The sequence below is a fragment of the Coturnix japonica genome, chromosome 17 (assembly GCF_054131305.1).
Source record: "Coturnix japonica strain WE chromosome 17, WE-NBRP24, whole genome shotgun sequence".
In the NCBI taxonomy this organism is placed as follows: Eukaryota; Metazoa; Chordata; class Aves; order Galliformes; family Phasianidae; genus Coturnix; species Coturnix japonica.
In genome coordinates, this window is record NC_140679.1 from 13378004 (window position 1) to 13403737 (window position 25734).

The window sequence follows — 25734 nt, forward strand, 5'->3', positions numbered from 1 at the left end:
ATAGATCCCCATAGAGACCCCACAGATCCCCATAGAGACCCCATAGATCAGGTTGCCCATGGCCCCGTCCAACCTGGCCTTGAACACCTCCAAGGACGGGGCATCCACAACCTCCCTGTGCAGCCTGTTCCAGGGCCTCACCACTCTCCTAGTGAAGAACTTCCCCCTAACATCCAACCTAAACACCCCTCTCATATCCAGCCATCCATCACACTATGATTTAAATCCACCGAGCTCCGCTTACACCCCATCTCTACTCCATAATGTGCAGGGGTTGCTCCCAACCCAACGCCCTCAGCTCTGCTCCTGCAGCGACTCAAAGGAAGGAAAGGAAGGCAGTGATGGGGGGACTTGGTGCAGGGTTAGGGGGTGCAAACTCAGTGCAGCAATGCAGCCACAGCGATGGGATTGCAGCACACACAGAGCCTGCAGCCCTCCTGCCAGGTGGGGGCCCTGCAGCACCACGGAGGAACACAAATAACCCCCCCATAACCCGAGGATCTGCCCCTGTAGCTCTGTTAAGAGCAGACTCCAAACAAACCACCCGAGCCCAGTTCAGTTTTTTTCCTTTTAATGCAAAAAAATAGCCAAACAACATCTTCCTCCTCCCCCCTCCCCCCCCAGGTGTGTTTCCTTCGCTGTTGTTTTGCTTCATTCACATTTACACCCAAGCAGCCCCCCCTCCAACTCTTCCCCCCCATCCTCCAGCTCTCCCCTTTGCTTTCTGCTTAGAGGATGAGGAAGGAGGGACCCCCGGCGATGCACAACGCTCTTAATCCTGCAGCAGAGATTATAGGAAGAAAACCAAAAGAATACCAAAATAAAACCACCAAAACGTGTAGCCACAAGCACACGGAGCAGCCCCAGCACGCAGTGTAAACGGGATCGCCCCTCCTCGATCCGAACCGAACCGAACCGATCCGGAGCTCCTGGAAAGCGATAGCGCGACATGCTTTGCACACCCCTATGGGAGCGGGGAGGCTGCGGTTTCAAGCTCGACTTGTTCTTTTTTTCGCCTTTGAAGCAAGTGAAGCGATCCGAAAATCTCCGAGCTGTGGGGTTTTTTTTTGCAGCACCGAGTTGAGCCAGGCGGGGAGAGGGGAAGGGGAGAAGTGCTGGAGGGGAGAGGAGTGCAGCCCTAGAATGGGGCCGGGGCTTTGCAGCTGGTTGATGTGGGCATGGGAAGGGAAAGCAAAGAAATACAAAAACCCCAGAGATATAAAAACAACGTGTGTGGAGGAAAACACAGCCGAGTCAGGATCCCTGTCTTCTTCCCCCCCCCCCAAGCAAAAACAATAATAATAATAATTATAATAATGATAATAAAAAAATCCCAGCTGAGGTGACAGTGAAGAGTCCAAAAGAAATCCCTTCCCTGGGCAAAAATAAGAACACAAATGAGGTACCTGTGCCATCCCTTCCCACTGTGCCACCAGCACTTTGGATTGTCTCTCTGCCATGGAACCATCGGGGCAGAAGCACCTCCCAGCACTGAGAGCCCCGTCCCATCCCTCCCAGTGGGGTTTGCAGCAGAGATCCAGTCTCTCCACGACCCTACAAGCAGGCAGTCATAGTTCAGTTGCTCTGCAGAGGCAGGAGCCTTTTCCAGGTCTCACGAGTTTCTCCAGCTTTTTTGTTTGTTTGTTTCTTAAAAAAAACTATATATATAATATATATATAATATATATACAGTACAGTGAAAATATCCATGGAAACAAATGGGGTGGCTGGAAAGTATGCTGAACAACAAAAAAAAAGCCCAAAATAAAAGGGGTTCCCAACTGATGCACTCCTTTCCCACTCAGTCCTCCAAAACCACGATCTCCACGTTATGCACGTGGTGCTGGTGGTCCTCCACGTCTCCCACCACTTTCTCCTCAGTCCTCAGCTCTGTCTCCAGGATCACAGCTTTACCCTCTGATTCATCCGCATCCGCCTCGGGGTCGGGCGCCGGGTCGATCTCAATGATGGTCTGCCCATCATCGGAGGTGCCCTCCACGGCCTGGATGGTGGAGGTGAGGCCTGATTCCATGGCCACCAGTTCAACAGGGTTGACCACGGCCGCCACGTTGGCCAAGGCGCCTCCATCCTGCATGGCAGCAGAGCTCAGCAGCGCCAGGCTGGAGGACGGGTGGAGGGTGACGGTGTCGGAGGAGCTGGTTTTAGAGGAGGACACCACGGTGGCGTATCGGAAGAGCTGAGAGCCTGAAGGCAAAGTGTGGACAGTCACCGGGCTGGAGCCTTGGCTGATGGTCGCCACTGGGATGTTGCCCACTGAGAACTGCTGGCCCACAGGAGCGATGGCGATGGGTGAGATGACCGTGAACTGAGGCTGCTGGATGGGGGTCGAGGGGCTGAGGACGGTGGCAGAGGCTGGGCGCTGCAGGCGGGGTCGTTTGGGGGGTTTGGGAGCACTGACGGGCATCAGCACCACGTTCTGGATGGTTTGGGACTTGGCCTTCTGGTCCTTGGCGAGTTTCTTCTGCTCTTCCAGCTGCCGTTCCAGGTCTGCAAAGAGAACAGCTAAGTGGTGAGTGGGGCTGGGAGCAGCAGGCTGTGAGTGCTCCCAGTGCCTCTACCAACAGCCAGCCTGACCCAAGGAGGAGCAGGCATTGCTACACAGCACTCAGCTACTCCACTGCCAAAAGGACAAGCCCCCAGGGGAAACCCACCCCCAGGGAATGGACATCCCCTCCAGGCAGCAGGAACTGGTGACTGGGCACAGCGGGGCCCCCCAGAAGCCAAGCCCTGCACCTGGAACAAAGAGCAGAGAGCTGCCTGGGTCAGCTCAGACATCCTCCTCAACTCTCATCTGTGTCAACACTGGAAGCCAAAAGCAGCACACTAATCTCATTTATCCAGGGCAGTAGGGGAGTAGGACACCCCAGATAAGAACAGGTCCTACAGGACACAGACAGGAGGGAGACACATCCACCAAGCAGCTCTGGGGAATCCAGGTCAGGTTATTGGCTTCAGCTCAGGGGAAACCATGTGAGACACCAGATAGCTCCACGCCGAGACAAGCAGACAGCTCAGCACCATACAAAGAGTTTTATTAGCTTGGGTGCAGCACTGCACTGCCAGCAGCTCAGATGACTGCAGCCAGCAGCAGCACCTATCTGCTAATGCCAGCTGAATCAGATCATGCTGCAGCAAAGGGCACGGCCCCTACTTTGGGCTGCTGAATGCCCAGAGCACCTGGTCTCTCCTAAGAAAGGATACAAGAAGTTCCACTCAAGCTATACGATGGAAAGGGGTTGGGGTACATCTGTTTGAGGGCTACATGGATTGAACAAGAACCCAAATGGGGTTTATTAGGTGTTATGTTGAGGAAAGGTCACATTGGTTCCCAAGGGTGGCAAGAGGATGAGAAGCCAGGGCACTGACTCTACCTGCAAGCGTGTAAAGAAACTGCTCTTCTCCTTGCTCTGTCTGGTTTTTCCTGTTGTCCAGAACCTTCTTGACTGTGTCCATCAGGCCAAACGTGTGAGCAACGTTGTTCAAAACTGCAGCATCTGCAAGGAAAGTGCAGGGCAGTGAGTGCCTAATCCCACAGGGGGCCTCAGGCCTCAGGCAGGAACTCAAAAGATGCTGTGAGCAAGATTTTTTCTGCTGCTTTTTATAAAACCACTTCTGTTCTTCCACATGCGCTGGCTGACAAGGGCAGACCCATCTCCTTCATCCTTCAGACATCCAAGGGCTAAATACACTCATTCACATGGTAATGAAAATGAAAGAGATGTGTCACCCAAGCAGCTCAAAACTGCTGCAAAATGAAAGCACAATTTGCAGTCACACAGATACAAACCAGATCTCCACCTACAAACCATCACCCCATGCAGCTGATGGTGTCACTCATGTGCCAGCTCCACCAAAAGCTGTGCAAAATTTCTATTATAATCCGCTGACTTCAATCACTCGCAGCTTCCAAAAGCTGCCACCTACCAGACACAAAAATCTACCAGCCCAAAGCTACATGAGAAGCAAAAAACACCCCAAGTAAAACAAAGTTTGAGGTGGCATGGGTGTTCTCCTAGAGCATCAACAAGCTGTGCTGTCAACCCTGTGCTCACAGGGCCATGAGCTGAACTGGATTAGGGAATGGATCCAAGTCAGAAATAAGCCTCAAAAGGGGAGGGAAGCTATTTTTAACCTGGATCAGTTCCCTCATCAGGTTCAGCCCCAAAACAAGTGAGGACAGAACGAGAAGTAAGACAGTGAGATATGTTTAAGTTCACACTGTCATGGAGAAAAGTGTTTGAGTAACTCCAGACCAAGCAGCACATCTAGGCAGGCTTTAACGAGGAACTGGAGATGAGGACAGTCATCCCATGGAGCACGTTGAGTCCTTCTGCCTCACAGTGGGGTAAATGAATGCACCTCATGGTTGGGCAGGCTGAGACCACGCTCAGGCTCAGCTTGCAGAGCTCAGCCAGCAGGAGGGAACCCCCCATCCCAACTCAACACCACGCCATGGCTGGACTCTTCTCACTTTTTCCCTTTTGAGCACCCATCCCCACGATGGAGGCTCTGGCTCATCACCTACCTGTCATCTGGAAGGGAGACTGCCCCAACCTCTGCTGGACGCCTCTCAGCACTTCTTCTATCTCCTTCTGGATGTTGCACACAACCTCCTCCATCAACCCCACATCAGCTATTCCCTTCCAGAACATCAGCGTGTCCTCTGGCACAGAGAGAAGGCAGAAGTCAAACGTACAAGCATTGGACATTTCCCCACAGGACAACATTAAAGCTATAACGTGGGCAGTGAGCTTTTGGGCAAGAATAACTTTATAAAATGACTTCTAATTTGATCATTTGGGGTGGACAGATCCAGGAAGCAACTTGCTAACAAGGTTTCAAGCAGCACCAAGAGCTCCAAGGCAACATTTCATTGCTTCTATTCATCTTCCCAAGATGCAGAGCTTAAAACCTTTGAGGAAATCCCTCCTCAGCTTCTGTACTGATCCTGAGAGGGAAAGCAAAGTGCTGCAGCCAGAGAAGCACAGTCATGAGGGCTGACAGGGTACTGACAAGACTCTGCTCACTGATGGTTTCAGTCTAGCTCCAGGCTGGCAGACATCCTCCAAATGAACAAGAACTCTACAATCCTCACTGTAACCGGTAGCAGCTGATCTGAGGGATCAGCCCCCAAGGTCGAGGCTGAAGTTCCACACTGTCTGCAAGTGGTAGGACCCTGGGAAATCCTGGGATGGCCAAGGGGCAGTGGGACAGCTCCGGCACTACCTCAGCTCTCCTCATTTCCAGGATTTCCATCTTCAAAACACGAGCAGAGGGAGAGAAAACACCCCAGGAGCAGCCAGAGCTTACCTGAGATCTCATCCGTGTCCTTCTTCATGCCCTCCTCAGTGGCCATGGTGACAGCAGCTGTCAGAGCAGAGTTCCACTCGATCCCCTCCTCCATGCTTTCCTCTGACAGTGCGATCTGGGTGATGCTCCCTGCCAGACAGCCAACGTCAGCCCTCTCTGCAGCACCAGCCCAGAATCCCTGCTTGGCTTTCCACCCCACTACCCATCTCAGGCTCTTTTTCACTTTCATGGCCAGGCTGGTTCTGCCTGGCCTCTTTCAAACAAATCAGCTACAAGCAAGTAATGCTGTTTCTCATTGGAAGTACAACTGTGAAAGGCTCTGGCTTCTGAAGGGAAAACCACATGCCTTCCAAAAAACAAACTGGAGCTTTAGTATTAAAGGAGAAAGGGATCAGAACAGAGGTAGGGAACAAGCCTCAGCCCAGCTACCTTTCTCCTTCTGCATCACCAACGGAGTGCAATGCACTTCAGACATGCCCTTATCTCTTAGGATGCTGATCTCCAGGTGACGTGGAACAGGCTGCTCCTGAGCTCAGCATGCATGGAGTCATTAGTGTTAGCCCATGCCATGCCTTTGTTATAAGCCCTACCATCAGCTGAGGTGGGGGTCTGCACCACGCTCTGCTGCCCCGGCATCGGTGCTCTGGCGCTGCTGATCAGGAGATCAAACTTGGTGCTTCGGCATGTGTTGGTGCAAACCTTGTCATGCTGGTAGAAGTCAATCTGTCCCGAGTCCATCATTTTCCTGTGCAGGGAATGGGAGAGAATGAGACTCAGCTAAAGGGGCTCAGCCTGGAGATGAAAGGGAGTATTTCACTTTGACCATGGGAAAGACGGAGAAAGGGGAGTCCTGTGCCATTCTTCCACACAACACTGTGGAGGTTTCAGGTATGCACAAACCAACCCCAAGCTTCACACGCATCCCCAGCTATGGGCCACCCCCTTCACACCCCCAGTTCCTTCCCCCAGGTGTGGCTGTTACTGCTCAGGTTGAAGAATCCTCCCCTATAGACCAAGATCTCTCCCCTAGAGGTGCTGGGCAGGGAACAGGAGCCCCCAGGAGATCTGACATAATGCCTGCTTGGGATCCTGCATTGATCACAGTGGTGAGCAAGTCAGATACCTCAGCATGATTCCTCCGAGACGGATAGCCCTCTTCCAGTCCTTTAGGGTAGACTTCCCAGCCAGGTGAACAAAATGCTTCGGGCTGATCAGTTGGTCATTGAACTGACAATGAGATAAAGAAAGGTTCAGCAAACACAAGGTAGCATTGCTTCAGAAAACTGTGGGGACACAACCACAGCCAGCCCAGCTCACCTAAGCCCTTACTTCTACTCAGAAGGAGAAGCTGCTTTCAATTTCTTACCAGCTTTGAATGCCTAAGCACATCAATGATCAAACTCCAGCATGGATATGTTTGTGAGGACAGCCTGCCAGTCATTGGCATTCAAACCACACAGCCCTAGCCAGGAACAGCCCTGCAGGCTTTTGTAACAGAGCATGAACCAAACGGTCTCCTTCTGTGAGACTGTACAGTCATCTCAGAGATCGTTATGGGAGCATCCTGTGAAATCAAATCGACCAGCAGACACTTGGTATTCACAGGGATCCATTTGGGCATCTGTTCCATCCTGCTCCAGCACCTGAGCTCCTGGTGAGGGTCAGCCCTGGAGTGCTCTCACTGCAGAGCCCTGTGACTCAGCCTCAGTGCATCAGCTGTTATATGAGCACACTGTTGAATGGGAAAAGGTAACAGCACGATTCCTCTTCTTGGTGCAGCCTGCAACTGAGGAGCTGACAGGAGTGGAGTATCAGGACACCAAGGGAAAGAAACAAGGCAGATCTGGCAGATCTCACTACACATTCCTGCCTTCAGCTCCAAGTCCCTCAATGAGAGCCAAATACAACTCTGCTTTAAGCAGTAGCCAAGAAATATGAAGTGAATGGGGCCTTCACCCCTCAACCCATTCTTCCCCTCCTCCTCACACTAAAAACAACTCCAGCACTGACAATCCAGCACAATGCAAAGGTAAAGTCGCTCAGCTCTAAGGCTCAGATGAAACACAAACAGTAAGGAAGTGCTATAGAGATTCAGTGCCAGACCTGGAGAGCAGAGAAGGGATCTGCTGCAAAACCTCCATTACCTTTACACACTTGACATTAATTCCTGGACAGACGAACTTCTTCCAGAGCAGGATGGCTTTGCTCTCCCCGCAGGTGATGGGATAAGCAATCTCAATTTCCTCGTTTGTTTCAATGGTGCTGGGGTCTAAGGGAAGAAAGGAACAAATGAAACCCCATATATTGAGAGCTGAAAGCCCACAGGTGTTGAAGCACACACAGATTTCTCAGAGCTCTGGTGTCTATAGCAGAGATATCAGCTATTTGCTCATCAGAAGCTCTCTGTCAGATAACAGTGCCAAAAGAGCCCCAGGTACACAGGAAGCAGAACACCAGTGAAGATCCAGCTCTTATGGACAGGAGGCTTTGCCCACTCTTCCTTAGGAGGGCAGGGAGCACACACAGCCAGCCTCAGCTCTTTGGAATGCTCAACCCAAACCCGTACAGGTATTTGTTCTGCATAGCACAGCAAGCAGAGCACAGTGCAGATACAGCCGCTACCCTGATAGGCCTCATCCCAGCTGCTAGTGTCTGCACATCAAGGCTACAGCAAAATCTTGGCTCCCCAGGACCCCATGGGAGCCCTTACCACGCACTGCATGATAGCCAGGATCTCAGCTCCAAGCCCAAGCAATAACAGCTCTCTTATCCCAGAGCACGCCCAGACCCTGCACCCGCATCCACAGCAAGAGCCTGGGGAACATCATCTGCAGGGGCAGAGCCAGAGGGACGCCCCACAAAGCAGGGACACCCACTCAGCCCTGCAGAGCAGGGACTGTGCCCACGCCACGCAGCCACTCACCGATCCCTTCCTCTAGTTTGTGTATGGTGTGTGTTTCCACGGCCACAACAGCAGCGCTCGCCTCTGAGCCCTCCTGGTAAATCCTGTTGGAAGAGCATTGATAAACAAGCCATTCAAATCATGGAAACTTCAGATTCGTGGAAAATTAAGATTCGTGGCGCTGGGCTTAAAATCTGGCTCGTTTCTTTCCTCGAGGGACGTGCATTTTAGGCTTGATGCAGTTCCAATCCCAGTCATTTCTTGGCACAAAGGCACTATAACAATCCCAGGGACTGACACAGGCATTGCCAGCACCACCGACACAGCCCTGCAGGACGCTTCCCTCGGCCTTTTCCTTTTGATTCCTGCCACAAGCAGTTACCACAACAACAGGAAGAGGAGCTCAATGGCCCAGGATTTCCCTTCCAACCCTGTGTGACATTCTGTAGCATCGCTGACTTCCCCTTGCTGATCACACAGTGCTGTTGTCAGCCCCACAGCAAACCCTGCTCTGCAAATAAAAACCAGAGCTGGTGTATTTCCAATCCTATAGGAAGATACTGGTGGGAGCTGCTTTAGAGTGCTGCAAGATTTCACCACCCCAACACCCTGGCATCATTGCATTTGAGAGTACCAATAACAAACCAGCACAGAGGTGCATGCAGATTTGAACACAACGGGCCAAAGCCCACCACATAAACCAACTGCAATGCTGCAAAACCCCACCTGGGGCTGAGAAAAGGTGACAAGGAAGGGACACACACGGGGCTGGGCTGCCCCACGTTCACTCCCTGCTCCCAAAGCCACGCAGCTGCAATATGCAGGGATGGCACCTTGCAGCAGGACGACTTCAGCCCTGTGAGGCTCCGCAGTGCTCGCACACAAAAGCCCTTTTAGAGTTAAGCCTGGTGAGGCTGCAGATGGTTTATTCCCCTCCGTATTGGCACAGAGCTGGAAAACACATCCAGTTGCAGCCATCCCCCCCCCACAACACACAGCCCCCTAACCCACCCCATCACCCCAGTGCCTGACTCACCCCTGCTGCACCGGCTGGAGCTGAAGGATCACTTGGGTTTTGGTATCCTCCGGGTTCTCCCCTTCGTTACCGTCACTTGGTACAACCACCACATCACCCACCGGGACGCTCACTTCGGCATTCGCCATCTCTCACATGAAGCCCAAGAGAGGGGGGCAAGCAGAAGGGGGGGGGGGGGAGCTGGACTGCAGCAGCCTCCCGTGCACCGCAGCCTGTGTGCCAAGGGGGAAAAGAACCCCGTAAGCATCATCCCCCTTTCCCACTGCAGCACACGGTTGGCGGAGCAGCCTGAAGGATGGAAGCAGGCATTTGAAATTCACCACCAGAGCCAGCAGGTGCCTGTCAATGAACACACAAGTCGAGCAGCACCGCTGGGAGCATCCCATGCAATCAGGTGGCAACCAAAGCAAAGATCCCACAACAGGGATGCTCTGAGCCCCCATTGGATCTGCTGGGACAGCCCCTGATTGTGCTGCCCTGATTGGGGTTTGGAGCAGTGTTGGCTGTGCTTTTAAGGCCGCTTCGTAGCAAAGCACAAAGGTGGTTTTGTTGCAGTGGGGGCAGCTCTGTGCTGTACACCTGGCTGGGTCTAATGCACACAGCCAATGCCTGGCTCCCCCCCAGAGCGCCCCAATACCACGGGGCCAAACCCTATATGGCCCTAAACCCATCAGCATCCCATGCAGCTCAATGCCACGCTATGAGAGCAGTGGGAGCAGCTCGGTCTTGTACACCTGGCTGGGTCCAATGCCCATGGCCAATGCCTGGCTGCCCCCAATACCACGGGGGCCACACGGGGCCAAACCCTATACGGCCTTAAACCCATCAGCATCCCATGCAGCTCAATGCCACGGTATGAGAGCAGCCGTGGTTTTGTTGCAGTGGGAGCAGCTCTGTGCTGGGTCTAATGCACACGACCAATGCCCGGCTGCCCCCAATACCACAGGGGACACATGGGACCAAACCCTATACGGCCCTAAACCCATCAGCATCCCATACAGCTCAATGCCACGCTATGAGAGCAGCCGTGGCCGCATCCCTGTGTCCCCCATCTCATTCAGGGCCGGGTGGGACCCTCCCTCATCACTCAGCCCACCCAATGGCTGCGATGGGGATGTGTGTGGGGGTCTCACAGCCCATAGCCCCCCACACCCACACCGTATCCTCCCAATGACCCCCATCCCATCCCAACACCGCTGCCCCCCGCTCCATGCCCATTATGGGTGGGTGCAGGGGGGGGGGCACCGATCGGACCGATCGGGGCGTGTCGGCCCGTGGGAGGGGCGTGTTCTCCCCCCCCCGTTCCCTCTCCCCCCCCCGGTCGGACGCAATGCCGCACCCCCCCCCCTTCACCCCCCCGCAGTGCAGCGCTGCCCGCCCTCTCGCCGGCGGCGGCACGTACGGCGCCACGCACGCCCCCCCCCGCCCCGCCCCGTCCCGTCGCCCCGCCGCCGTTTGTCCCCTCCCGGCTCCCGTAGCGCCGCCGCCGCTCGGCCCTTACCGCCGTGAGCCCGAGACCGGGGGATGAGAGCGGAGGGGGGGAGGGGTGGGGGAAGCGGGGCCGGGCAGAGCGGAGCATGCGCAATGAGCGCCGCGGCCTCGGCCGCCAGCACTTCCGGCCGCCGCCTGTCTTAAAGGGGCCGCGTCGCATTGAGACGCGCGATGCTCTCGAGCGCCCCCTGCTGGCGGGATACACGCGCTGCTCAGTCTGAGTGGCGTTGAGGATAGCCAATCACAGCGCGGGGCTGGAGGGCGGCGGCCAATAGGGGATGAGGGGCGGGGTGGTGCTGCCGGTGGCGGCGGTGGCGGTGTCGGTGTAACCGGGAGGATGCGGGCGGGCGGACGGACGATGCTCGTGGTGCTGCTGAGCCGCTGCCTCGTGCTGGGACCGGCACCGGCCGCGGGGCAGCTCGGTGAGTGCGGGGCGGCAGCACCGGGACGGACCCGGTGTCGGTACCGGCGACCCCGCCGCACTTCGGGGCTTCTTTCTATTGGGGGGGGGGGGGTGTCCCGTCGGTGTCCGCGCTGAGATCCGCCAGTGATGCTGCCGGTACAGTCGGGATCGGGGGTTGCTCTATGGGGGGGTGACTCATTGATGTCCACAGCGGGGTCTCCGTTCATAGCGGGTTCGGGGTTCGCTTTATGGGGTGACACATTGACATCCCCATTGACATCCCCATTGATGTCCCCATTGATGGCGCTGCCCATACAGCCATCCCCCCATAGAGCCCCACATCCCATCCGCTGTTCCCACGTTGGCCGCCGTCCCGTCCCGTCGGGAGCGCCGAGTTTCCCCTCCCCACAGGATGAAGGGGATGAACGGTGCCCCCCACCCCATAGAGCCCATAGAGGGCTCAGCATTGCCCCCCAACCCACATAGAGCCCATAGAGGGCTCAGCATTGCCCTCCCCTCATCAGAGCCCATAGAGGGCTCAGCATTGCCCCCCACTCCCCCATAGAGCCCATAGAGGGCTCAGCATTGCCCCCCTCCCCATAGAGCCCATAGAGGGCTCAGCGTTGCCCCCCACCCCCCATAGAGCCCATAGAGGACTCAGAATTGCCCCCACCCACCCTCAGAACCCATAGAGGGCTCAGCATTGCCCCCCACCCCCCCATAGAGCCCATAGAGGGTTCAGCATTGCCCCCCACCCTCCATAGAGCCCATAGAGGGCTCAGCGTTGCCCCCCCCCATCCTTATACCCCAGAAGTGCCGCCCCTCCCACCCCTTTTTGGGGTTATTCTGCCATGAAACCCCCTCTGTGGCTGGTGTCCCCATTGGGACGTGGGGGATACAGTGTGGGCTGGGCACTGTACAGCCCTATGGGGTTTATTTGTCCCAAATCCTCCCCAAATCGGGGTCCTATAAGTAAAGGGGTGGCACAGTGATGTCTGCAGGGGGGAACATGGGGCTGTTGTGACCACGGGGACCATCCCCAGTGGGGTTTGAAAGCGGCCCCATATCCCTATGGGACAGGAGGCACGCAAAGCAACCCTGCTCCTTTGCCTGCATTTAGGGGATGGCTGCGGCCACACGATGCTGACGGCACAGAGTGGGACATTGAGCTCCAGGAACTACCCCGGCACGTACCCCAACCACACAGCGTGTCATTGGCAGCTCAGGGCCCCCCCGGGCACCTCCATCATTGTGGCCTTTGGAGACGTTGATTTGGAGCCCTCGGAGCACTGTGCCCACAGCTCCCTGCTGTTGGCTGACCCTGAGAGTGGCACAGCTTATGGTAAGGGGGAAACTGAGGCAGCACGGAGGGGGTGCAGATCGCGTTACATAAAGCCTTTGCTAAGGAGGGGATCAGGGAAAAAATCCGGCTTTTTAGCTGATTTCATCCCAAGAAGGATTGAGGGAGGCTGGGGAGGGGGGGGGTGGAAGCCAAGGCGACCCAGATGGGAGCAGATGCAGCCACTGATTAAGTGACTTTGCCCAAACGTTTCCAGGATTTTCCTGGAGAGATTGAATGGTCTCGGGGAGATTTGACAGCACCCGGTGGGGAAATGGGGGGGAGAAATGGCAGCGGGGTGCAACAGCATCGATGGGATGGGATGGGATGGGATGGGATGGGATGGGATGGGATGGGATGGGATGGGATGGGATGGGATGAGGTGGGGTGGGGTGGGATGGGGTTGGATGGGATGGGATGGGATGGCAGAGAGGGTCGGCCACGCAGCCCCACTGCCCACCCACCCTGTGTTCTGGGCACCCCCAGCCCCTTTCAGTGCCTTTGCTATTGGGATGGGCCAGGCAGGATCCCACCAGTGTCTGCTGCTGTCCCTGGAGTGATCCCAGCTGGTTGTCGGGAAGCAGCTGACTCAGAGCCGGCTCCTGGCTCCCAACCAGCATCACAGCCTGACCCTGCTGCCCTCCCCTCCGGGATGTGCTGAGCTCCTGGGGACCGTCCCCAGCCCTGGGACAACAGCTGGGAGCATCTCCAGGCGCCTGGAGATGAAAGCAATGCAGAGCAGCAGCACAGCACAGCCTGCTGTCCCCTCCATCCATTGGAGGGATGGACAAAGAGAAGCGATGCAGGCATTGGGGATGCCTCTTGTCCCCATCGAGGCCCAGGGATGTCCCCAAGGAACCCATCTTCCCCGCTAAGCTGAAGTTTTAATCAGGGAGATGGAGACTGCAAATTAATTTGGATTAAACGGGTCATTGCTCCGGGGGATTTAGGAGGCAGCTTTGGTGGCTCCCAATGGGGAAGGGGGACGGGTGGCAGCAGGGAGGGGATGTGGAGCCATTCTGCAGCCGAACCGTGCGTGCCAGCCCCGCAGCCATTGCCTCAATGAGAGCTGCCGGCCACACGGCTGCTTGCTCCATCCCAGCTGGGTGCAATTAAGGAGCTCTTAGGAGAAGTTTGCCGGGAAGCAGAGGGGGATGACCCGGCTGGCAGACGTGACGTCACCTCAGTGTCACTTTGTGGCTGTGGGGTCACATCACACGCATCCGGGGAGGTGAAGCCCTCGATCCGGGTCCCTGCGTCCACCCCCAGGGACCCCAGTCCTCCCCACAGCCCCCTCCCTCCTGCAGGGCCCTACTGTAGGAATGCTGTCCCTGCCGCCCCGTTGCTGGTCACCAACTCCAGTGCTGTCACCGTCCTGTTCAACAGCACCAGTCACCGCTCAGGACGGGGCCTCCTCCTGTCCTATGCCAGCTCGCAGCACCCAGGTATGGAGGGGGGCTGTCCCCTGTAGGTGCTGACCCCCCAGGCTGTGTCTCTACCTGTATCAGGGGTGCAGGGAGGTCTGTGCCCACCCCAGCTTGGCTCCCGTTGCCCCCAGCCCCCTACAAGCCCCCATTTTCTTTGCCTGGGGGCTGTGGATGTGGGAGAGGTGATAGGGAATGGCACCCCCAGGGCAGCTCGGGCCCCAGTATCGAGCTCTGCTGCAGACAGCACTGTGACCAAAGAGACACCGTACCCTGTTCCCATAGATCCAAAGGGAAAAACCTACCCCTGGAACAGGGTTTGGTTGGGAAGGGGACAGAGATGGGGTGCCCCATGTAGAGCTGGGTGCTGTGGGGGTCCCACACATCCCCTCACCTTGGGCCATCCCTGCCTTGCAGACCTGATCTCCTGTTTGGTCAGAGGTACCCACTTCTCCCAGGAGCACGTCAGGTGAGCAGCCCCCAGCATCACTACCCATCCCCAGCAGCACTTGTGTCCCCATCCCACTCACCCTGTGCATTTCAGTGTGTACTGCCCTGCTGGCTGCAAGGACATCGAGGGGGACATCTGGGGCAACACAAAGGACGGCTACCGGGATGTACGTACAGAGCCCTGCTCAACTGGGATGGTGTCACCCACGGGTGCTGTCTGTCACCTGTCACCTCCATCCTGATGCCACTAAATGGAGGGAGGTCAGGGGGGTGCCTGGCTGCACTGACCCCAGTCTCCCTGCAGACCTCAGTGCTGTGCAAGGCAGCTGTGCACGCTGGTGTGGTCGCTGATGAGGTGGGTGGGCAGGTCACCCTGTCCCGTGTGAAGGGGATCACGCTCTACGAGTCGGCCTTCGCCAACGGGCTGCACTCCAAAAGGTGGGCACGGGGGTCCCAGCCGCCTCCCCTCGGGTGTCAGAGCCCCCCAGGGTGGCTTTGCTGGGGGGCCCCGTTCCTGACCTCCCCCCTTCCCTTCTCACAGGGGCTCACTCTCTGAGAAGCGTCTCCTATTCCACAAAGGTATTTTCCCATATGTGAAACCATCGTTTTGGCTGCACGAGGAGCCCACGGTGCTGTGCAGGTCCCCAGCTGTCACCTCACCTTGCAGCCTGCGGCGATGCCCTGGAGGTGGCCGCCTTCAACGCCTCATCCTGGTGGCAGGAGGTGGATGCAGTGGGGCAGGAGCGGAGCTGGGCAGCTGAGCGGGCAGCGCTGGGCACCCCCAGCCCCTCCTGGGCAGCAGAACCCGGCACCGACACCGCCTGGCTGGAACTGGACCTGGGCACCCGCAGGAACATCACAGGTCAGCACAGTGTCAGCTGGTGGATGGGGATGGTGCTTGTCCCCATGTCACCCTGCTTGCTGCCAAGGTGGGACCCCCACACTGCCCAGAGAGATGCCCAAAGAGACTACAGCCCCCCCCTCCCTCAACCTTTAACTCCCAGGAGAGTTTGGGTGCTCTCTGTGCCATCCCTGCTCTGGTTGTACTGGTTGTACTGGTGCAAATTGGGATCTGGACGGTATCTGTCCTTCCTCGTGGCTTTTTCTCGTCCCCATTTTGTTCCTTCCCCACTGCAGCCATTTCTGGGATGAACAAGTCAATATTATGCTCTTGCATCTGGTGCCAACGAGCTCCTTTTGTTCAGCCAAGCCTGCTGCCAACGGGGGCTTTGTGCAGAGGCCGGCAGGAGGAAAATGGGGACATTGTGAGACTGGGGGCCGGAGGAGGGAGGGAGGAATGTAACCGGGGTTTATCGGCTCCTCGGGGCAGAGCGGGGGATGTGGGTGTCCAGGAAGGAGCTGTGGGGGGGTTGGGGTGACATAAGGGCGCATCCTGCCCGACAGGGATCGTCACAAAGGGATCTGCTGAGATATATGACTTCTATGTGACGTCCTACCGGGTGTCCTCCAGCCGGGATGGGAAGAACTGGAGACCCTACAAGGGCAGCAGCGGCCGGGAGGACAAGGTGGGCACAGGGGGGCAGCAGGGTGGGTGCAGCCCTGGGTCAGCAGCTCTGCAGCCATCCCTGCCATCCCCAGCAGGTCTTTGAAGGGAACGTGGACAGCCTCGGGGAGGTCTCCAACGCCTTCATCCCCCCCATCACAACCCGTTACCTGCGCATCACACCCCACAGCTGGCACCAACGCGCTGCCATGAAGGTGGCCCTGCTGGGCTGCCAGATGGCACGTGTCCGTGCAGCACGGCCCTATGGTGAGCGTCCCTATTGCCCATGGGGACCTGCAGCGCCGCATGTTCCCCATCACTGACAGCACCCGCTGTGCCCTGCAGTGCCCAGCATCCCAAAGGAGATCCCCGTCCACATCCCCATCCCCACCAGCCGCCCTCCTGGCCGCACACCCATCCCTGGCATCGCCCTGGACCCTGAGAAGGCAGGTGGGTGCCATGTGGGGGCTGATCCTCACCCCATTGACAGCACCGGGTGGGCTCTCAGCACCCAGGGGACCCCCATGGGTGGAGGTGTGGGATGTTGGACCCGGGTGCTGATGCTGCTCTCCCTTCCCAGACTCCACGCTGCTGGTGATGCTGCTCATCGGTGTCTTCGTCCTCCTCTGCTCCAGCTTCCTGCTGCTGGCTTTCCTCTGCCACAGGAGGAGGTGGGTCCGAGATCATGGGGCTTCTATGAGGCTGCGTTAAGCTTCTGGCTGCATCCTGGTGGCTGAACCCTCCATCACAGGCATCCATTCACCTTTGTTGTTCTCTTCCCTTGCAGGAAGCCGACCGCCAAGCTGAACTGTGGGCTCCCAAAAGGTAACAGCCCCCACTCAGTGTGGGAGGCACTGAATTCAGGTCAGATGGAGCTGGTTGAAGGCTCAGGGCTCCTTCCTGCTCATCCATTCTAAGGGCACCCCCATCCCCAAAGGGCATCCAGGGACGGTGGGAGGCTGGATTGAGATAAATGGGGGCTTCTATTCTCTGCCCAGGGCAACCCAAGCAGGAGACAAGCCAGGTGTGCTCCCTGGGGAGCCTGCCAGCCCCCAGATCCACGCTGCCCTCCTTCCCTGTGGCGCTGGGGGACCTCAGCCAGACCCACTCACCAGGTAATGGGAACACAGGGGTCACAGTGATGGGGCAGAACAGACCCACATCCCCCCTTACTGCACCCTGAACCTCTGCAAGGGGAGGATGTGACAGTGTGTGGGCATCACAAGGCGGCACTGGGATCACAGGGGCACAGGGAGGTGTGGGGTGGGTACCGTGCTCCACACCAACACCTGAAAGCCAGGGCTGGACATGGGGCTACAAACTTAGCATGGCCAGCCCCATCTCAGAGCTGTGTTCCCCCATTGCAGACTATGCTGAGCCAGACGTGGTGCAGCTGAGCCCCAGCAGCCAGTTGGGCTCGTCCACCTTCAAACCCCCCCCAGATGAAGGCTATACATTACCACTGGTCGTCAGCCATTACGACGTGCCGGGTAAACACCACGAATACGCAGAGCCTCTTCCTCCAGAACCCGAATACGCCACACCATTCGGTGAGCCCGAACCCAGCGGCACCCGATGGACCCACAGCGACCCCAAATGGAACCGCACCGACCCCAAATGGACCCGCACCGACCCCAGCCGTGCCAGCTCTCCATCCTCCCCCCCATCACGGTACGTTGTCCCCCCTTTGCAGCCCCCTGTGCTGGGCTCAGCCCCACCCGGTGCAGAGCGGACTGCTGGCCCCAATGGGGATGAGGAGGTCGGTGCGGATGGACCCGGCTCAGATGAGCCCACAGACTGTCCCTGCTCACACGTGTACCACGAGGCCTGGTGAGGCTGCACATACAGCTGGAGGCCTTCGTTGTGTGGGGGGGCACAGAGGGGTTTTATAAGGAAATGTGCACTAATATTTAAATATATCCATATCTATATATACATACATGGATACAGAGCGATCCTCCGTGAACACACAGGTGGGTAGAAGCTCAGGGTACAGATGGTGCCTGGTCCCATGCAACCCCATACAGCCCTATGGGGGGGACTGCAGCTACCTCAGCCTCCATAGAGACCCCCACTATAGAGACCCCCAATTTACAGACCCCCAACATACGGACCCCCACTATAGAGACCCCGTTATACCCCCCCGTTTACCGCTGCCGTTCACACACCGCCCGGGGCGCCAGAACAGTCGGTTACCGGCGACCCCCCCCACAAAAATTGTGCTTCCGAAATCTCTTGATGTCGATTCCGCGGGGGCGGCCGCAGCCCCCCCGTGCCACGCACGGCAGAAGCCCTTTTTAAAGCTGCGCTATTCCGATGCGGCATATTACGAGCAGCGCAACCCCCTCGAGCTCCGGGCGAGCGAAGATGATGTGACATACTTCATCCCCCACCTTTCCCCCTTCATATCGCTGCGATTTTGGCTGTTTTCACATCTTTTTTCACTCAAAAATCCCGTTTTCCCTCCCGTCCCATTGCTCCCGGAGCATTATGCAAATCGCGCGGTGCATGCTGGGTTGCTCTCAATCCCCGCCTCCTACAGACCCAACATTGCGCACGCGCAGTGCGTCCCACGGCGCCGATAGTACTTCCGGCGGCTGGGCCTCGGTCCGCCCGCGGGGCATGGGGAGGTACGGGGCTGTATGGGGTTATATGGGGCTGTATGGGGTTATATGGGGGGATATGGGGTGATATGGGGCTGTATGGGGGGATATGGGGCCGTACAGCCGGTACCGGCGGGGCTGAGGTCGGCTACGAGGGGCTGCGTTGTCCTCCCGGTGATCTGCCGGGTCTTGGTGCTGATTGAGGCCTCCCGATGTAAGGAGAGCACGGGGCGGCCCGTAGGGATTGTAGGACGGGCTGTATGGGGCGATATGAGCCGTGTATCAAAGGGCTGGGGGTGAGCCGCTGTGTGTCCGTATGGGGTGTGCAGCATTGAGATCTATGGGAGCTGATTGAGAGTGATTGGAGGGGGATGTGGGCTGATAGGAGAGAAAGGGAGGGAGATCTGAGCTGATAAGGACGGGATAAAGGGGAATGGGAGGGAGATCTGATGTGATAACAACGGGATAAAGGGGAATGGGAAGGAGATCTGACATGATAACGACGGGATAAAGGGGAACTGGAGGGAGATCTGATGAGATAACGATGGGATAAAGGGGAATGGGAGGGAGATATGACATGATAACAACAGGATAAGGGGGAACGGGAAGGAGATCTGACATGATAACAACGGGATAAAGGGGAATGGGAAGGAAATTGACATGATAACAACGGGATAAAGGGGAATGAGAGGGAGATCTGATGTGATAACAATGGGATAAAGGGGAGTAGGAGGGAGATCTGATGTGATAACAACAGGATAAAGGGGAGTGGGAGGGAGATCTGACATGGGAATGACAGGATAAAGGGGAACGGCTTCAAATTGAGAGGGAGAATTGGGATGGATGAGCAGCACATCCGACAGGAGCTCATGGATCCAAAGTGTTTCCTGTTAACTGGGAATGGCCGAAGTGTTCCCTGTTAATTGGGGCTGGGTGCCAATATCTGGTGTTCCTGTAGGAGTCCTGTAGGACTGGGAGTGATGTGGAACACAGTAGTTTAAGCTGCTGACCCCAGGAAGGCTTTGGGAAATGGCCTCCCCTTTCGCTGGGCCCACAGCAGTGGCTGATGTAATTAAAGATCTAGACACGCAGATAGCTGTAAGTAAACGGAGTGAGGTTGCCTTGAGTTGGCATGCAGGGCCTCACCGTGGGTGTTTTGCCTTCAGTGATCTTAACAGCACCCAAAAGGTGCCATAAGATCAGGAGAATGATGTGCAAAGTGGCTTTATACCAACGAAGTGCATCCTGCCCAGGGTTTCAAAGCATTGCTGTCATGGTTTTGTAAAGCCATGTAACAGGTGTTGGCTCCTTCCCTGCATGGATGGTGAGGATTCCTGCTTGGTGGATGTGGATATAAAGCATGGGAGCAAACAGCCTGCGGGCAGCCCCTGTGCAATACCAGGTGTGCAATGAAACAGCGCTGAGGATGCTGAGGTTTGAGCATAAGGGCCTTGTGCCATTGGACTCAATGTAAAGTCTCTTGTAGGAGAGCTCCGCATGGGTTTGTGTTTGTGAAGCACTAAAACAGCCGCTGGCTGAGCCTGATCTCTGGTTTTGTTTTCTGTATGGATTAATCCGAACTAACAGCTTGCTCTGCTGAAGGGAAAACGTGTTTGTAGCTGAGACAGGAGACGCTCTGCTCATCACTGTGAGTGCATTGCACACGGCAGCTCTGCTCCATCCATGCAGCCGACAATGTGAGTAACCACAGGCACGTGGTGGTGACCCCAGGGGGGCTGAGCTACAGGTTGTGCTGCCACAACCTCCCCTGTTAGGTTTCCTCACTGTGGCTTTTGGTGTCCCTCCATGGGAAGCCACGTCTGTGTTTCCTCTCTTGTCGCTGTTCCTTAGAGCTGGAGCTGAGCTCCGTGTTGTGAAGATGGCTCTGGATTTCAGGAGGGGGATTGATGCGAAAACTGAGACCCGCAGTGTGGGGAGCCCAAGCATGGTTGTCTTCTGGTTTAGGCTTCTGCCTCCTGGGTTTGTGGACTGAGCACAGACAGGGCTCGAGCCTGCTGTGCATTGCGGGCTGGGCTGTGTCCTTAGGTTAAATCTCAGCTCTGGTCTCACCCTCGAAGCCTCCTGCAGTACGTGTGAGGTGGTTCAGGCAGGCCCTGCTGTGAGGCTGAACACATGCAGGACCCAGCAGGGTGAGGAGCCGCTGATGTCAGGGTGCTGCATGCAGCTGCTGTGCTTCTCAGGGAAGACTTCATTGCCCATATATCAGGGAATGTTTTCTAAACGTTCAGGTCCAGAGACCCATCTATGAACTCTGGGTCCTGTCAGTACGTTGGATCCCCCTTTAGATTCCTGCTCTGTTTGCTGACTGTCTGTCTCCCTCTCTCCAGTTGATCGGTTTGGGTCCCCACAACCCCAAGAAGAAGCAGGACCTCGACAAGCTTTATGATCTAAAAGCTAAAGCCCAACAGATTATGAACCAGTTTGGCCCATCTACCTTGATCAACCTCTCCAACTTCTCCTCCATAAAGCCTGAACCTGCCAGCACTCCCCCTCAGAGCTCCATGGCAAACAGCACCGCCGTGGCAAAGATGCCGGGTACACCCAGCGGAGGAGGGCGGCTCAGTCCTGAAAGCAACCAGGTAAACTCATCCCCAGCTGCAGGGGAGATGCTCACAGCTCTCCCTGCTGCCCAGCAGTGCTGGAATTCCTGATCTATTCACATGTTTGGGTTGATAGGATGCTGCCTTCTGCCCTGCAGTAATCCAGCACTTAGGTGTGGCCGTTTGCCATTTGAAATGCTAAAGGTGATGAGCTTTAGAGCAATGGGAATGCTTCCTTTGTGTCCTGAACACAAAATTAGTCGCTGGAATGTTGCTTTAAAGATTTCTCACTATGTCTTTGTCCCCTCTTGCCATCAGCCCCGCTTCAGACAGGGGCATTTTAGTGCTGGTTTAGCACAGGAGAATTAGTCCTCTTAACCTGCTGCGCTCTGCTCACTCTGCTTTCTGTTCAGAGCAGCCAGTAGAGCTTGAAAATGACTCCTTAGCACCTGATGTCTCTTATCTGCCCTTCCTGGGCTGATACCACGTGTCAACACATGCGTGACTTGTGTCTCTGCTTTGTAAGGGAGGAGGTCTTTTGTGGCTGTGCAGGGTGGGCAGTAATTTGCTAAAGCATCGCAGTGAACGGTTCCAATTTTCTCTCTCACTTACTCAGGTTTTAACCAAGAAGAAATTGCAGGACCTGGTGCGTGAGGTGGATCCAAACGAACAGCTCGATGAAGACGTGGAGGAGGTAGATACCAAACCATGGCAGGGGCTGCAGAAAGAGCAGCTCTGGGGTTTCCCACAGTCCAGTGACCCTTTGCCCAAAGCAGGGAGGGCTGGTTTATATTACACTGCCTTATTCTCACGTTCATGGCAGCCTTCAGCCATCCATGTCTCTGCTTCCCAGTGTTCAGAAAGGCTTCAGGGAAGCAAAAACACCCTTGAAACATTATCTTCGGAGGGTTCATTTTCATACATTCTCATAGTTTCAGCTGTTGGGTGCTGCTAAGACCTCTTCTTGTCCTCGTTCTGTGGCAGATGCTGTTGCAGATCGCTGATGATTTCATAGAGAGCGTGGTGACAGCTGCCTGCCAGCTCGCACGGCATCGCAAGTCAAACACCCTGGAAGTGAAAGATGTCCAGTTGCACCTTGGTAAGGAGCTTTTGCCCTCACCTGAGAGGTGGGTGCACAGCCCACTACTGGGGTGACAACTCACTGCTCTCATCATAAAGGAATAAGGGGATAATCTGCCCCTAAACCCATCGTCTCCAAGTGGTTTCAGTGCTATGGCACGTGCTCTCTCTCTTCCAGAGCGTCAGTGGAACATGTGGATCCCGGGCTTTGGTTCTGAAGAAATCAGGCCCTACAAAAAAGCCTGCACTACAGAAGCTCACAAACAGGTAAGGAGCCCTTAGGAATGTGCTGAGAATTGCATGGTAGAAGCCTGATGTAGGTAACGTGCCCCTGGACTCCTGGTGAATCCGTAACATCTTCTGAGTGGAATTGCAGGTCTCAGCTCCCTACCACCATAAGGTTTAAGAGCATGCAGTTGTCTGTGATTTCAGCCGTGACTGCAGCTGGTTTTTTTTCCCCCCTTAATTTTGTTCTAACTGCATCGGGCAATTGCTTTTGAAGCATAACGCAGGAGGTTCCCTGCAGGAGCTGTTGGAGTGCATGGGTGTTATTGCAGCTCCTCCTGAAGCTCAGATGGGCTTCAGTCCCTCCCCTGGTGCTGCTGCTCTCCTTTATCACGCAGCCTTTACAGCCTGGGGGGCAAATTGGGGCAGCGCAGACGTTTCCTTTTCCTCCAAGACTCTGAGATTCAAATGAAGTTGACAGACCTGTGTGGAAACAAGCCGGGCAGTGCCCTGAGAGAACCCGAGATGGGTTGTTCTGCACATCTGCTGTTCAGGTTGCATTGCAATGATCCGAGACTCAGCTTCCCACCTTCTTCTACTTGCAGAGAATGGCACTGATCCGTAAAACCACCAAGAAGTAGAAGTGGGAGAAGAGCTCGGAGCTGCCAGCGGTGCATTTTGGGATCTCTGCCTCTCACTGCAGCCTCTGCGACGCCACCCATGGGATATTATTTGTTCGTGCTTTACAGAGAAGCATCTATTTTTTATTGACGGTGCAGCAATATCTGAGTCGATGAGGAGATCTGCCAAAACCATCCTGTTCCTTGTTCTCCCCCTTAAGAGCGCAGCGTATCTCAAAGCAAAGACTTTTATTTGTGACTTGAAAGTGGTTTATCATATAAGTGATTATCTGAGGGACAGAGCATTTGATTGTGTGTATGTGTGTGTGTGTGGGACAGTATTAGAAGCAGCTGTAGAGGTTTTTGTTTCCTCCTTCATACCCCTCCCTGCTCCAGTACTTTGTAATGTCAGTGTTTATATAAAATACTTGGGTTTGTTTTACATGAATAAAGAAATTATTCATCTAAAACCAGGGGAAAGAGGCAGCTGTGGGGTGAGCCTGGTGTCTGTGCGTGAGATCTGTGCTGGACTTTGATGGTCTCTGCTCCGTGCTCACTGCATCAGGACCTGCTGTGGCTCAGCCCGTTTGGATGCAGGCAGGAGGGTTGTGTTGGCCAAGGGTAAGAAATGAGTGTGTTCTGTTTCCCTGGGGCATGAAGAAGGCTCACAGCCCAGCATCTGCTCTGCCCACACCGATATGCATCAGAGATACTACAGCTGCTGTGGGATGCAGTGGGGAGGGAGGGCAGCTCTGCGGGCTCCCTGCAAAGAAAGGGAGGTTGTGGATGCTGCTGCCTCAGTGCAGAGCTCACTGCTGGGGCTCGGGCTGCCGGCACCCGTGGGTGAAACCCACTTTGTTGGTAGGTGAGGGCTCTGTCCGTGCACTAAGTGCAGCTGGGGCAGGTCTGACCGGTGCTCGGGAGGGAGAGGCGGCTCCTGGGGCGCAGAGCTGCTGTCTGTTCCCAGGGTGCTGCCCAAAGCGCGGCCTGGTGCTGCAGGGCACCGAGCTGAGGGAGCTCCCTGCTGGAGAGTAAACAGGGTTTGGGACCCGACGGCACATGGAGGGGCTGCGTGCTGTGCTCGCTGTCTGGGAACCGCTTTGTAAGTGGGGATGAGGAGGAATGGGGCCGTGGCACCTCCCCTGACCCGGGAAAACGAGCAAGTCGGTGCTATTTAATGCCATGGCCCACCGCTCTTCCTACCTCCTCAGCACCTCCAACCCCTTGTTAACACGCGCATCTCTTCCGCTTCTCCTCATCCTTTGGGCGCGGTGCTGGCAGCGGGACTCGGCTCTTCACGCCGTCCCACGCCTCGCACGGTGGCAGCAGCCCACTCTGCAGCGCCTGGTAAATGGCCGCGGTCAACATCTGGAACGCCTGCTCCACATCGCTGCCGTCCTTGGCCGAGGTCTCGATGTATTGAGCGCCCAACGAGGCCGCCAGCCGTTCCGCCTCCCTCCTGCCCACCTTGCGCTCTGCAGCCAGGTCGCTTTTGTGTCCCACCAGCAGGAAAACAACGTGGGAAGGTCGGACGGTGTCTGTCACCTCCTGGTGCCACCGGCGGACGCTCTCGAAGGACGCGCGGTTGGTCAGGTCGAAGAGCAGCATCCCTCCCGCTGAGTTGCGGTAATAGGAGCGGGTGACAGACCTGCAGTGTGAGCAGAGGGGGGTGAGGGGATCCCTGTTGACTGCAGCATCCCTGACCCATCGCCCTGCGGCTCTGAGGCCACCCCACGACCAAGGAGAAGCAGATGGTTTGCTGTACCAATTAGACCCAGGCAGCTCTGCGACCACAACACGGAATGGAAGCTTCCCCAGCCCAGCAGACACGGTTATGGGGTGTGGGGGGCTCTGTTTCCCAATGGGACAAAAGGGAAACTGGTGCCACGCTCTGCCCCTGGACTCCCAGCAGGAGCAGCCCAGCCTCTCCCCCATTCCCATGCAGCTGCAGGGGCACATGGGCTCCTTAGGGCCCTCTGTAGTCAGCTGCAGAGCTCATTAGAGAACCTTAAGGGCCACCTAAGGGCAAAGCCTTTAGCAAAGGAGGAGCAGCCCAACTAGAATGCCCTTGGGATCCCAGCCCAAAGGAATCCACCTCCCAGCACCAAAGCAGGACCCACCTGAAACGCTCCTGCCCAGCCGTGTCCCAGAACTGCAGCTTGACCTGCAGCCCCGGCTCCAACTCCACAAACTGGACGTAGAAATCCACCCCCACCGTCTGGTTGATGGCATCCAGGAAGACCCCCTCAGTGTAACGCCGCAGCAGGGAGGATTTGCCCACCGTTGAATCCCCCAACATGATCACCCGGAACTGGTAATGCCACCGTGGCTCCATCGGCTCCCACCACCCCCACAGCCACTGCGTGCTGGGGCAGGCACTGCTGCTCCTCCCTGGGGTGTGGGAGGCGTTCCTGGGGATGGGTGGCAACTAAAGGGGGGGGGGGGGGTGCTGGGGAACACCTCCCACTTTGCTCAGCTCCATCCAGCTGTAGGCACCAGGGGGTGTTTGGGGTGCACGGTGCCAGCCCCACTGCGGGGCACAGCCCTGGGACATGGGGCTGCGGGTCTTTAAATGATGTGGAGATATGTGCAGAGCAGGGGAAGATGATCTCAGCACCCCATAAAGCAGAGCACCTCCCCCCAACCCCACCACGTCATAGCTGTGGGGCACCAGCACTTGGCAGAACCTTTATTTTCATGCAGGAAACATTTGGCTTTGGGTGCTGACCAGCTGCCAGCACTCCAGGGAGTCCCACAATACAGGG

The 25734-nt window shown here is 56.4% G+C and overlaps 4 protein-coding genes and 1 non-coding gene across 13 annotated transcripts; 2 read left to right on the forward strand and 3 right to left on the reverse strand.

Annotated features, from left to right (window-relative positions):
• Positions 1–554: 554 nt before the first annotated feature.
• Positions 555–10901, reverse strand: GMEB1 (glucocorticoid modulatory element binding protein 1). Its single transcript, XM_015883719.3, has 10 exons — positions 10771–10901; positions 9270–9481; positions 8255–8337; positions 7476–7600; positions 6455–6558; positions 5922–6076; positions 5332–5460; positions 4547–4684; positions 3393–3515; positions 555–2508 (listed from the first exon to the last, which is right to left on the reverse strand). The coding sequence occupies exons 2-10, from the start codon at positions 9395–9397 to the stop codon at positions 1802–1804; spliced, it is 1692 nt and encodes a 563-aa protein (XP_015739205.1). The 5' UTR covers positions 9398–9481; positions 10771–10901; the 3' UTR covers positions 555–1801.
• A 157-nt stretch (positions 10902–11058) lies between these two features.
• Positions 11059–17819, forward strand: LOC107323809 (discoidin, CUB and LCCL domain-containing protein 1-like). Of its 6 annotated transcripts, XM_085518405.1 has the most exons (15): positions 11059–11182; positions 12284–12505; positions 13810–13947; positions 14344–14395; positions 14471–14543; positions 14681–14814; positions 14918–14955; positions 15044–15238; positions 15781–15902; positions 15979–16147; positions 16226–16330; positions 16461–16551; positions 16668–16705; positions 16879–16995; positions 17248–17819. In XM_085518405.1, the coding sequence occupies exons 1-15, from the start codon at positions 11098–11100 to the stop codon at positions 17712–17714; spliced, it is 2046 nt and encodes a 681-aa protein (XP_085374531.1). In that variant the 5' UTR covers positions 11059–11097; the 3' UTR covers positions 17715–17819. The 6 variants fall into 6 exon arrangements, 2 of the variants coding, with proteins under 2 accessions (XP_085374531.1, XP_085374533.1); XR_014935283.1 differs by lacking the exons at positions 14918–14955; positions 17248–17819 and having other exon boundaries at positions 14956–15238; positions 16879–16937; XM_085518407.1 differs by lacking the exon at positions 17248–17819 and having other exon boundaries at positions 15976–16147; positions 16668–16937.
• Positions 17820–18052: 233 nt separating this feature from the next.
• Positions 18053–18179, reverse strand: LOC116654359 (U11 spliceosomal RNA). The gene has a single exon (XR_004309555.2). It is a non-coding gene; the product is annotated as a U11 spliceosomal RNA (small nuclear RNA).
• A 275-nt stretch (positions 18180–18454) lies between these two features.
• Positions 18455–23439, forward strand: TAF12 (TATA-box binding protein associated factor 12). Of its 4 annotated transcripts, none has more exons than XM_015883548.3 (7): positions 18455–18510; positions 19442–19581; positions 20832–21083; positions 21661–21738; positions 22029–22143; positions 22303–22391; positions 22955–23439. In XM_015883548.3, exons 2-7 carry the CDS (start codon positions 19513–19515, stop codon positions 22988–22990), a joined length of 639 nt encoding a protein of 212 aa, XP_015739034.1. In that variant the 5' UTR covers positions 18455–18510; positions 19442–19512; the 3' UTR covers positions 22991–23439. The 4 variants fall into 4 exon arrangements, with proteins under 4 accessions (XP_015739034.1, XP_085374543.1, XP_015739036.1 ...); XM_085518417.1 differs by lacking the exon at positions 19442–19581 and adding an exon at positions 20071–20180 and having other exon boundaries at positions 20335–21083; XM_015883550.3 differs by lacking the exon at positions 19442–19581 and adding an exon at positions 20071–20180.
• RAB42 (RAB42, member RAS oncogene family) lies at positions 23204–25445 on the reverse strand. Its single transcript, XM_015883551.3, has 2 exons — positions 25090–25445; positions 23204–24617 (listed from the first exon to the last, which is right to left on the reverse strand). The coding sequence occupies exons 1-2, from the start codon at positions 25302–25304 to the stop codon at positions 24197–24199; spliced, it is 636 nt and encodes a 211-aa protein (XP_015739037.2). The 5' UTR covers positions 25305–25445; the 3' UTR covers positions 23204–24196.
• Between the last annotated feature and the right edge of the window lie 289 nt (positions 25446–25734).

Bases quoted from the DNA above. Each gene is read 5' to 3' on its own strand.
- GMEB1 (XM_015883719.3), bottom strand. From the start codon at position 9,397: ATGGCGAATGCCGAAGTGAGCGTCCCGGTGGGTGATGTGGTGGTTGTA. The intron at 6,077-6,454 runs GTATCTGACTTG...TTCCCTGCACAG, and splicing joins CTCGGAGGAATCATGCTGAG to GAAAATGATGGACTCGGGAC. The intron at 3,516-4,546 runs GTAGGTGATGAG...CTTTCCTTGCAG, and splicing joins GTCTCCCTTCCAGATGACAG to ATGCTGCAGTTTTGAACAAC.
- LOC107323809 (XM_085518405.1), top strand. From the start codon at position 11,098: ATGCGGGCGGGCGGACGGACGATGCTCGTGGTGCTGCTGAGCCGCTGC. The intron at 16,552-16,667 runs GTGGGTCCGAGA...CTTCCCTTGCAG, and splicing joins TTCCTCTGCCACAGGAGGAG to GAAGCCGACCGCCAAGCTGA. The intron at 16,706-16,878 runs GTAACAGCCCCC...TTCTCTGCCCAG, and splicing joins GAACTGTGGGCTCCCAAAAG to GGCAACCCAAGCAGGAGACA.
- TAF12 (XM_015883548.3), top strand. From the start codon at position 19,513: ATGGCCTCCCCTTTCGCTGGGCCCACAGCAGTGGCTGATGTAATTAAA. The intron at 21,739-22,028 runs GTAGATACCAAA...GTTCTGTGGCAG, and splicing joins TCGATGAAGACGTGGAGGAG to ATGCTGTTGCAGATCGCTGA. The intron at 22,392-22,954 runs GTAAGGAGCCCT...TTCTACTTGCAG, and splicing joins CTACAGAAGCTCACAAACAG to AGAATGGCACTGATCCGTAA.
- RAB42 (XM_015883551.3), bottom strand. From the start codon at position 25,304: ATGGAGCCACGGTGGCATTACCAGTTCCGGGTGATCATGTTGGGGGAT. The intron at 24,618-25,089 runs GTGGGTCCTGCT...CTCACACTGCAG, and splicing joins GCTGGGCAGGAGCGTTTCAG to GTCTGTCACCCGCTCCTATT.